General features: G+C 45.3%; 1 protein-coding gene across 2 annotated transcripts; it reads right to left on the reverse strand.

The window, feature by feature from the left end:
* Nucleotides 1-4,143: 4,143 nt before the first annotated feature.
* On the reverse strand, nt 4,144-11,236 carry LOC142785078 (dynein light chain roadblock-type 1-like). Of its 2 annotated transcripts, XM_075883478.1 has the most exons (4): nt 10,680-11,222; nt 7,638-7,681; nt 7,102-7,171; nt 4,144-5,638 (listed from the first exon to the last, which is right to left on the reverse strand). In XM_075883478.1, exons 3-4 carry the CDS (start codon nt 7,124-7,126, stop codon nt 5,316-5,318), a joined length of 348 nt encoding a protein of 115 aa, XP_075739593.1. In that variant the 5' UTR covers nt 7,127-7,171; nt 7,638-7,681; nt 10,680-11,222; the 3' UTR covers nt 4,144-5,315. The 2 variants fall into 2 exon arrangements, with proteins under 2 accessions (XP_075739593.1, XP_075739594.1); XM_075883479.1 differs by lacking the exon at nt 7,638-7,681 and having other exon boundaries at nt 10,680-11,236.
* Nucleotides 11,237-11,792: the final 556 nt, after the last annotated feature.

Consider the following 11,792-nt stretch of genomic DNA (forward strand, 5'->3'; position numbering starts at 1 on the left):
GAACTCCTCAATCGCAGATGCCGGATGCGTCATCCACTACGCCATGGTCACGTAATTTGGGGTACTTTGCAAACGCGCCTTTTGTATCGCACACTTATTCTTAGAGTACTTTTGGTCGATGTGATGGTGTCGCGCTCTGGGAGAAGGAAAGTGAAATAATTCGTTATGACTACGTTTTCCGAGGTTAGCCCCAGCAGCGCGTCGTTGCTACGCGTCCGCACCATTCGGCGCGCTTCCAATAGAAGTGCAATTTTGTCGACGCCGCGAGGTGTCGATCTTACCCCCCCGCGTAGGTCTCCATCGTAGCATTCATCCATACCGAAAATAGCTCTGCGACGCGAGCCTGCCTCACCTGCGTTTCCCGGCCAGGAAAAGATCACAGTCGGGCTACAGGGAAGGGAAGACGCGCGCTGGTTCCCTCACGTTCGGCCATAGTGCGTGCCTGCGTGATGATGATATTAGTTCTGCGCCCGATCAGTGACGCTGCCGCACTACTTTCTCCGATTACGCTCTCACCATTACTACTACAGCTATCAGAACGGTTTGTTTAATCATCGATTACGGACTTCAGTACACACCGCGCTACACTTCCAACAAATATTTTATTACCGGGCACTGCGGCCTTCTTACTTTTTGTGCACCACCCTAACAAGTGCGTGCAGCAGCACATGCCTTGTGTGACAACAGCAGGAGACCTTGTATTCCTCATAAAGCGGGAAAAGTGACTGTTCGTGACAGCGGCATTCGCGTCAACCCAATGAAAAAAAAACAGCAAAGCAAGATCGTGTGGAGACGACATTGTAAGACCTTAGATAACGTGATTTCACGTGAACACGTCGTCACATGACCCCCCCACCCCCACACTTTGTCACAGATGTGCCTATCCCTGTGGCACTGCAAGACCACGTGAGGTGTGGAAAGGTTCCAATGCCTCTGATGCCGGAGGCACTTCAGAACCACATTGTGTGCAAGAAGCTTTCAGAAAAAGAGGGGTATACAATTCATGATTGAGAAGAAAGTGGCTTGAATAGATTTTGTCTTTGAGTCGTCTTAAGCACATGGAACCGTGTGACTGACATTTTGCCTTGAGCTGACCCTATATATTCCATTTAATGTACCTGCTCTCAGTGACTTCACCGAGTACGTGTGATTCTCGACTTAGCTCTCTTTAATACTAATTTTAATTCAGGCACATCAATTGTATGGTATGAAAACGTACAAATCTTAATAACCTACGAAATCGTTACAAGCAAGTGAGCTCGTCAATCCTAGAATCGCAGAAGAGTGCAAAGTCAGTGCTAATTTGGCATGGAAATCAGATATAGTTCAGAGGCACACGAAATTTTTTATATTTGTTGAAATTGATGAGTATGACTATGAATGTCATATAAAGCAAGTTTACGCGCTATGCTACATGAAGAGGTGAAAAAGTGGAACATAGTAAATTTAACGACTCGTTTTCTTTTTTTAGACACTATATTATTAAAAACTAACAAATATTGACGCTAAGAGAAGTATAGAGAATTTTATTAGTAATAATTGTTTTTTAAATGGAAATAAAAAAAAAGGGGGGCGAAAAGAGAAGTTGCCGCCGACAAAGGAGCGAACGTGCGACCTTCGAATCACGCGTCTGATGCTCTACCACTTAGCCATGGTGGCGGTCATCCCTGCGCCTACTTTATGGGGTATGTATGAGCGATCCCCGCCAATAGCAATTGAAATACAATTACTTCTAATTACATCTCCTATGCCTTTTTAGGGGCGAAGCTCCTTATGGCCTCACCCGTTCGTCCCGTTATCCTTTGTAACCGCCGGTGGCACATACCAGTTTGTAACCACTGGTGGCACATACCCGAGAGAGCGGGTATGGGCCACAGGGGATAGGCTTTTAGGGGCAAAGCTCCTCAAAGCCGTGGGTCCTGCGTCCTCGATTTATGTAGTAGGTAGCCACCTCTCGATTAGTTCTTGGAATGTCGAAAGCTCTTAAGCCCAGTGTCGTGCGTCCTCGATGTATGTAGTAGGTATCCACTTCTCGTTTAGTTATTGGAACGTCCGCTAGGTGGTGGTACTTGTATATAATCAATATATGATGGAAAGATGCGAGATCGTGGTACTTCGAGTGTTCACTAGACGGACGGGTATACAGACGGGTATACGCGCAGACGGACAGATAGATCCACGGGTGGACGGACGGGCGGATGCACGAACGGATGGACGAGCGCTTCGCCCCACTCATCATCATTCAGTGCGTGGACATGCTGTAACTTTTTTGGCATCATTGTTAGTTCTCATTAATAAGAGGCGAACATAACATTAATAAGAGGCGCACATAACTATGTATCTGGCACCAGCAATATTGCCGGTCGCCTCTTTAGGTAATCACTCAGGTGTTAGAATGTGGGAAAGGATGCGAATGATTTCGCGATAATACTCGTCTGAAGTGAATCGTTAATCAGCACGTTAAGCAGCACGTTAAGCTAGTTTTGGTTGTAAAAGTTGCTGCGGTTCTGTTCCCTTCTGTCTTTACAAAGTCAAACCTTCTTTGTATGGCATATTGGAGCTTTGAATCGCTGAAATGTGAAGTTGCCTCACCGTCAACTATGGAAATAAATGGTTCTGTCGTCGCAATTTTTTACTTTTGCGTTATTTTTCTGGCCGAAGAAGTACGGCTGGGTGTATAGGCGATTTTGGAAAATTTTACTAGTAGCAAGCAAATACACCCATGAATGACCACACGCCCCGTGGAAAAAGAAGCTTCCAGAAGTGGTTCCGTGAAGAGCTGATGAAATCGAGAATGCTCTGGCCTTAATATCCGTTAGGAAAGACCAAAGTGCTACAGCATTTTCTTGTTTTGTGATGCCACTTGTGCCACGGTCCTTAATTTCGAACATCGCTGGACCCCACAGTGTGACTTGAGGAGACTCGACGATGGTTTCTGCTCTTTCGATTCCCAGCGCGCAAATGTTTGAGTTAAATCACAAGCAGTCACGAGCACGACAAGGCCACGTCATTGGAGCAGGCCCTCCGTCACTTCGAGGTCATCTCGCAGCCGCATGTCCCATTGCCGTTCCTTACGGTATTCTCTTGTTGTTCGCACTTGGGGTCTCCGGCTCGCCATCGTCGCTTCGTAGCCATTTGTTGCTTCAACGGATGCAGTCTCCATTTTCAGGAGAAGCTGTGGCTAGTGCGATATACACAATATGATGATGATGATGAAGATGATGATGAAGAAGAAGAAGAAGAAGAAGAAGAAGAAGAAGAAGAAGAAGAAGAAGAAGAAGAAGATGATGATGATGATGATGATGATGATGATGAAGAAGAAGAAGAAGATGATGATGATGGCCTAAACGAGTGGCTCACACCCACTCTGGGGTATTGGCCAATAAACGATTATTTGGTAGCAGATCACATATTACTTTTAAGTCTAATGAATTTTAAAATGGTTTGAAGAAATCAAATTTTTCCAATTGAGAAATTTGCAATCAAAACCACCTTGATTTGTTTAAGAATCTTTGTACAGCCGAACAGATATTCCGATGACAATGACCTAATGAGGAGGCTCCCGAGGAGAGAATATTAGAAATAATGAAACCCAGTCTAATTCGATTAAAAGCCGCTTTAAGAATGTTTTTCCTCAGTGACTTGAAGCGACTGTATATCGTACACACATTTACGATGATGATAGTATTCAGATAGGTCACGCAGTGGCACATGCCTGTTTCTTTGGCTAGCTGATGCCCTTTTAATTTTTACTGGTCCACTGCTTTATTACAACAAAAGATTTTTTTCCTATTTTTTGAGATGACGTTGAGCCAGAAGTAGATGGTTCTAGTACGCTTTAGCTAAAAGCGTTGCCGCCTTCATTTTTGATGTGTCAGTAAGTAGTGGGGCTTGCCCGATTTCTTCTGCAAATGCCCTTTTATGAATTGCGATAAAGCATATAACTTATGAATGGCCGATACAGTTTCGCTGTTACAATGAAGCGTTTCGACTCATAGTACTGTGTAAACAAATCCAGCGAGAGCCGGTCCCGCCGTCGAACTGTTAGTCAAATTGTCTTACTTGCGTATGTCGTTCACGAATGATGTTTTTCTTAAGGTAATCTATAAACAATTTAAATATTCAAATATTATTGACCAAGTGTTACAGTTGTGAATACTTTATTTACTGTAGCACTCGTTTCCACGAGTATGATTTGCTCTCGGTACCACGCAGGTTCTTGTACCTGGCGCGTACCTGATATTTGATATTTCGCTGCTTTCTCACAAGCGCTGCGGGGACAACACAAGATATGGCAGATGTGTGGGCGCTATTCTTGTTTGAGCTGTGAACACGAAAGCGTGCAGTGTCTGATTCATTTATGAGCAACGTAAGTATTTCGGCTTTACTGTGAGCCATCGTCAACAAACCTGGGTCATTCGTAACGCCTCGATGTTGTCGCCTTCAAAAGGTCCGGCATTTTGAAACAAGCATTAATCATAAACCATAAAAAAATACCATATCAGGGTTTTCCCACACCTTTCACGTTAAGTACGAACGACATTGTATGTAAGTGTTTAAATATCTGGTTTTGGGGAGACTGTGAGCCCTACTTGAACGCCCTCGCAAACATGTGACTCCGACTAACTACTGTGTTTCGTTACGCGATAGAATGCGATTAGTGCTGATACCCAAACGTACCATCCAATCACATCGCTCTCGGACTTCTCACTTCCCCTAAGCTTGGAATTTCTCGATTGAGGATACAGCGTGAGGGTGGCACGTGCAACAGATGTGTCTCCGTATAAACCATATACAGCGTAACCATTATATATCTCGCAACGGGCTATACGACGCTTGCAATATGTTGAAATCTCACATGAAATGTTATTAGTATCTCACTGTAGTCGTTATTTACTGATGCGCACGTGTGCTTGCCACCTACACAATGCCGTGGCCACTCACTGAGCGGGCTTCTTCGGATGGTTCGTAATTCTAAGCGTATGCGTCGCAACAGCGTTTCGACCCCTCCAATGGTGCCAGGCGTACACTGCTGTGTCACCACACAGAAAACATATATTACAGTCAAATCCCCAAATCCTGCACGTTGGATTTTTCTTTCTTTGCACATTGTGCGTTCTTTCGGGTACATGTTTAAACACAATCTTCCGGGTCATCTATACAATGCTGTTTCGTAAGAATTTACAAAGCGTTGTCTCCAATCGCGCACTTTCCCGAAGTAACGTGTTTGTCAAATTTTGTTGGAGGTCTCTTCAGGCCTCACACGAGTGCTACACGTTTCCCAACCACCGCGCGAGGAATAGTCGACTAGCCGCTCACTGTCCGACCTCGGGCGACGGCTGCGGCACCTCGGTGAGGACGATGAGCGTGTACCTCTTGCTGGGCGAGATGACGACCTCGTGGTGACGGGTCTTCATCTTCAGGAACGTCGGCTCCTCGCCGGGGCCCGCGTCGCTCATGGAGCTCCTGGCCTGGTCGCACAGGCCCGCCGCCAGCTGTGCGTACCGGCCGGTCTTGCCTTTGTCCTCGAGCGTCGACTTGATCGGCGCCCCGTCCGACGTGGTCGCTATGACGCCCACCACGCGCTCCTGGCCGCGCAGTACTCGAAACACTTCCTCGACCTCGTCCATGGGGGATTCTGCGAAATGCCAAACGCACGAAACGCTTAGTGCCTGAAATAAAGACGATACACTTTGGGTGTCCGTGTGGACCGAGATACCTTATTCGGATTGCGGTTTCGATAGCAGAGTTAATATGCCAATATGTGGCATCACATATGCCTCAAGGAAGAGAGGCAATCGAGGTTTCAGGTTCTATTGTATGGATCTATTGTTTATGTATACAGAGACCTTTCATGAAGATGCAGATGCGGTTAATGACCAAGTCATTGAGAAGACACAAAGACGTTTTGAGACCCGTCCGGTTACTTTAATAACAGGTGTGACCAGGTACGGGTTTATTGATCAGGTGTTATCAGCAAACCTGTACAGGTCCCCAGACGTCTCCATGTGTTCACCTTTATTTGCTGCAGTGACCGCATCTGCATCCTCCTCATGATACCTCGAAATTTCGTCGAACTTTTGAGTGAAAACATTTCATGCAGATGGAAAGTTTGACCTGATTATAAAGGAGTATAACGTTGAACCTCGTTTACATCGCAAAATCACGAGGGTCAGGCATGCAGTGCTGTGATGAGAAAGGAAGACATACTATGTCTACTCGGCACGACGACATGCAGTGTGAGGTTTTCCTGAACTGTAGAGAACGTAACTACCGCTCGACGTTTCCTCTCGGTAGCGCTGATCACTGCATGAACGCCACGTTTATTTCGCATGGAGGGAGACAGAAACAGGGAAAATAAATTAGTACAGAGAGGCATTGAGATACCACCTTGTCCAACGTCAACGTCAGGGGATATCATGCTTCAGATTTATATGGTGACATTGACCAGTGTTTTGAAAACCTTGAATGAGCTTCCACTGCTGTGGAGACAGGTCAACTTGCTGAGGCCTTCGGCTCGATTGGCAGTGTCTGTTCAACAAATTATCGTCTCTTCGTAGCGCTCGTTTTCTGCGGAACAGAGTGAACAGTATTTCGAAGTGGTACGTTGAAGGTCATTCAACATTGCAATTTTACAGCATGCGCCTTTTGAAGAAAAGCTCGGCTGTCAAGGATATTCTCGGCGCCGTATTCCGCGTGCAGCGCATAGAGACGCGTCTTCGCGCATGCAAGAACACTATACGCTGTTCACTGTTACCAAAAAAGGCTGTAGCCTATATCAGGGACCTTAAACACGTGGCCCGCGGCTCCACAAGGAACAAAATGCTTGTGACATCGCCGAATGGTACTCCCACTATTGTCTCTTCTATTGTGTACGAAAGCGCTTTCTTTTGGCGAACGTTGCAGACAGGATGGACCCTGTTCACAACATTTCTTTCCGTACTATGTTCTGTTTCACTCAACAATTTCACAATGATGCACCAAGTGGTGCGACAATCGAGACTTTCTGGAGGAAATGTATTTTCTGACGCAGGTATGCGCATACATAGCGTGCCTTTAGTACGTTACCTACCATTTTTTCTTAGTTTTGTGATGACTTACCGTTGCTGGTCGCTCGCGAGGTCATGTCGTCGGCGGTGGCGATATAAGCACTGGTGGGGACAGATGGACCCTGCGAGGGCACATAAAGCGGGGTAGGAGCACTCAAGTCGTTCGGGTGGGACCTGATGATTACGATGATGATGATGATGATGATGATGATGATGATTCTCTCTGATGGCGCTCCCCCACAAAGGGGGATAGGCCAACAACCGGGGGGCATAATCTTTAGAATAAAGGGCTATGAATCTAAAAATATATAACTTAACTTCAGACAAAAAACACATAAATAACCGACGAAAAGGCTGAATGAGCAAACGGTCAGACTATCGAAGGAAATACGACAGATATCGTGACGAGTTTGGAGCCAATAATGGGAATAAATAAGAATATACGAACATGGTAATGTTTTTGCTTCCGTTTTGTAAGCCAATACAGCAGAGCAGACAGCCTTGTGTGCTTAACCTAGTGTAATGCTATCAAATTATTGTAAGAAAGACAATAGGACGATGATGATGTCCCTAAAACATGGCACTTACCCTATCGGCCAAGAATTAGGTAGCTGTACTTTTATGTTGCTCTCCTAAAATTGAAAAATAAATAAAATATGGTCACATAAGGGACACAAAACGCATTTATGTCATGAATTTAGCAACGTACTCAATCCAGCTCACCCAATTTTCTATTCTTATGCAATACTAAGGAGAAGCTACGGGTATCCAGGAATTGCCAAAACAAGGCGTATAAATTTACGGTTAGTACAGATTCTCTGGTGGCTGCTTTTCTATGGCGAGTACCTACAATAGATTGTATGAAGTTGTTTGATTTGATTCTAGAAGTGCACCTCAACCCACCACGGCGGATTGGCTCCGAATCGTGTGGCAGGAGAATAACAGTTTATTCTCCTCGTTATTGCCACCGCATATATTACCTAGAATTAAATCCTGATATAAACAAAGATCCTCAACATTCTTTATGTAGCGGCGAAGAAGCTATATATCGCAAAAAGAAAAGTAGAATGAAACAGTTGGACAGACGGTGACTAGGACATCAAACGCTTTGCATCTATAGGCTGTATACGCTAATATACACTAATAATAGATACTTCCTTTCGTTCACAACCCCGGGTGCTCACATCAATCGATAAAATGGATGCGCCAATCGTATAGGATGCGCAGACAACGAAGCTGTTTAACAAAAAATGCCCTTGCACAGCAAATTGCAAGTATACTAATTGAAAAAAGAGTTTCTGAGACATGTACCAGTCGTCGGATCGCGTTCGCAGATTAACCGTTAACTAACATGTAGTTGCGCTGGTGTATTTTGCAAGCCGTCGCATAGTTGTGACCGAAATGGAAAGGAGAACATTTTAGTTTGGAGGACTGAAGTAAAAAATGGGAACGTACCACTACGCACTTACTAAAAGAGATTTACTTTGTTGTTATTATTTATACCACATTTATTTTCATTTGAATTCTTCTTATTCAGCTCTTTCGTATGGTGCTCGATATTGCTGGGCCACTTTGTGCTTTAATACGTAGGTGACACACACACACACACACACACACACACACACACACACACACACACACACACACACACACACACACACACACACACACACACACACACACACACACACACACACACACACACACACACACACACACACACACACACACACACACACACACACACACACACACACACACGCACGCACGCACGCACGCACGCACGCACACACACACACACACACACACACAAACACACACACACACACACACACACACACACACACACACACACACACACACGCACCCTTCCACACTCTCTCTCTCTCTCATGTACTCTCACTCTTGCATGACCACGGTTACTATACAAAGGAAAACAGAAATGCGGGAAAAACCGTCCAACCTTTATCGCCGCTCTCGTGAACAGACTTTCAGTGCTGTCAGAGGCTGAACTATAAATTCAGCAAAGGCGTAAACGCTCGCTTCGAGTAAAGAAACACGATCTTATAAGTGGAACAAAATGCGGTCTTGTTTGTTAGTTTGTTTGTAGCCTCGAGAGTGTGGGATCTAGGCAATAGCGACGTCTACGAAATATATACGCATTCCACTGCTACAGGCGCGCAATAAAAGGACGCCACCGATAAAATGCAGGGGGGGGGGGGGGGAGTAGCTATTTTTTACGCTTCGAAATGCTCCAGAAAAGTGGTGACATTGAATAACGAAACCCCCTTTATATTGTATCAAATGGAAACTTGAAGCATAGGAGTGAAAAAATACACGCATACACGTATCGCAGGAAAACGAGCATGATCCCACAAAAGGAAATATTCTGGTACTTTTTTGTTCCTGTAAAAAACGACGAACCTCGCTCATGTCGTGTCGTATATCCGTCAGTATTAATTACGGCCTGTTCATTCTACGTAAATGTGGTCTGCCCGTAGGGCTGTAGCGTCCGCGCCTGACACGGTATATCTGTAGAAGTCGCTGAAATGAACCGCACATCTCGCCTGCGAAAGAACCTCGCAATCTGTGTGAGAGAAATGGTTGAAAATGTACCTTATTTGCTTGACAGTAACTGGACGAGAATCGTAACACGAGAGGTGTGTCCAGGAAGAGAAAATGGTAAAAATATTATTATTTTGGGTATTAGATCCCAACACAAGGAGGCAAAAAAAAAACTGGGCAAAACTCGCGTTACACTCGAGTCAATAAATTATGCACGGGCACAAAAATAACGCACGCGAGCTTTATTACCTTCCTCAGCCTCATACTTGACAAATATTTTGAATTTAAAAAAAAGAGTGTACGCTTGTTGTAATGGTGCTTGCGCATGTAGAGAAAATTTCGGAGGTGAAAAAAATCATTTGCGAAAAAAAATGGAGGACAATGCAACGAGAGATGATGGACGCAACGTTTTGGAGGCAGGATATCGGCCGCAGAACAAATTTGAATAGCAGATATCTCAGGTGAGATTGAACAATAAAGTAGCACATGTAATGTAATGAATGGCGCAGTGAAATGAAAAGGTAGTGTACAAGAACAACAGTATGTGCGTCGCGGTTGTAAGGGAGGTGCAACGAAGTACAGCTGATAGGTATAGGCTAATGGAACGACGAAATATAAAGACATATAGTGTAGAAAGCCTGTACAAGATGTATGGGTCGATTATCAATAGCTGTTGATCACTATCACAAAACATTGCTCTCTGTAGAAAACATATTACGCTGATTATGATTATTAACGGAACCACATGCTACTGGCAATGGAATGACTCAAGGAAATTAACATGGGGCTTACGAGAGCTCACGAGAGCTCGAGAACGGTGTCACGATAAGGAAAGTTCACTTGAGCACATGACCGCGTGATAAAATTCATGAAGTGAAAAGTATATAACGTTCTCAGGATAGACAAGGTATGGACAGTTGAATGTCACTGTGACGTTTTTTTTTTCAATGCAGCATAATTTATGCTAATAACAGTGGTTAATGCTGCCACGTTTTACTGTGACCCCTGACTCTCGGATCTGCACTCGAAACAATTGTTTTATTTAGAAAATCGAATAGTACTCACAAACTACGTCGGCCGGGTTGCTTTTCAGTGTCGATCGCTGTTTCAATGTCAACGCTGGTATAGGATGAGAAGTGACGCTGCTCAAGACGGCCGCGCCGAGAGCCGAAAAGTCTTTCTCAGAGCTGCGTCACGACGGTGTACCACGCTCGGAAAAGGTCGAACCCGTAGTAACTCACTCATGCATGCGCCTAGCAGGGTCCGGGTGTTTCCCTCCGATCGAACAACTTCCTACTCCACTTGGCGCTTCAGGCAGTCGCGCGTCACCGTCTTTCCTCTTGCAGGCGTGGCACACGTTTCTCTTCCCTTTCGTATTCTGGCAGAAGCCCGAATTAAAATAAATAAAGGTAGCAAAAGAGGTTAACTCAACATGACAACATCTCACCGATGTGGTGATGCTGTATATACACGTGGGAGAGAGTGCCAAGGAGAGTGAGAGAACTCGGGAGAAAAGACAGACTCTCGCTCGACCGGAACTATACATGCGACATACAGGGGGCCGGCCATGACACGAAGACCCCGACGCTCGCCTCAAAGATCAGCGGGCAAGTGTCGAGAGAGGGGTACGCCTACACGCGGAGTGCACACTCTGCATGTGTACGCAGCACCAACTGTACACATACTATATGCGAACGGGTGGACGCAAGCGAGTACGCACGCGCGTGATTTCTTGCGCCAAGGAATCGCGTGGGACGAGGATCTCCCGCCGCCGGCAATAACTGTATGCGACGACGACGCGTGGGCGCACCTTCGAACGCGTGTACATTTGCACAAATCGGCGCCAGTTGTCGTGCAGGGATCGGCCAGGTTCCAAAAGTGGCGTGGCTTGTTTCGACGGCTGACATTATTCGATATGGGTACACGCTACGCGACAGAGCAGGAACAGGGGTGGCAGATTGAGTTTTGGCTTTTAGATATTTCTGGCAGCAAAAAAGGAGTTATGTTTACGGCACTAAATGACGTGAAAATGAGCTTTATAATCTTATATCTGTTGGAAGATTACAGGATAAGCAAGCGTTCCGCCCTCAAATTCTGATATAAAGTTTACGTAGAAAAGTTCGCAAAACAATAACTCTGCCAACCATGATACTGGACCTGCCATTAGCGAAACTATAG

This window comes from Rhipicephalus microplus, unplaced genomic scaffold, assembly GCF_043290135.1.
Source record: "Rhipicephalus microplus isolate Deutch F79 unplaced genomic scaffold, USDA_Rmic scaffold_18, whole genome shotgun sequence".
NCBI classification, from domain to species: domain Eukaryota; kingdom Metazoa; phylum Arthropoda; class Arachnida; order Ixodida; family Ixodidae; genus Rhipicephalus; species Rhipicephalus microplus.

Coding starts and splice junctions, on each gene's coding strand:
- LOC142785078 (XM_075883479.1), bottom strand. CDS start 7,126: ATGACCTCGCGAGCGACCAGCAACG. Junction 5,639..7,101: donor CTCGCGAGCGACCAGCAACG/GTAAGTCATCAC, acceptor GGCATTTCGCAG/AATCCCCCATGGACGAGGTC.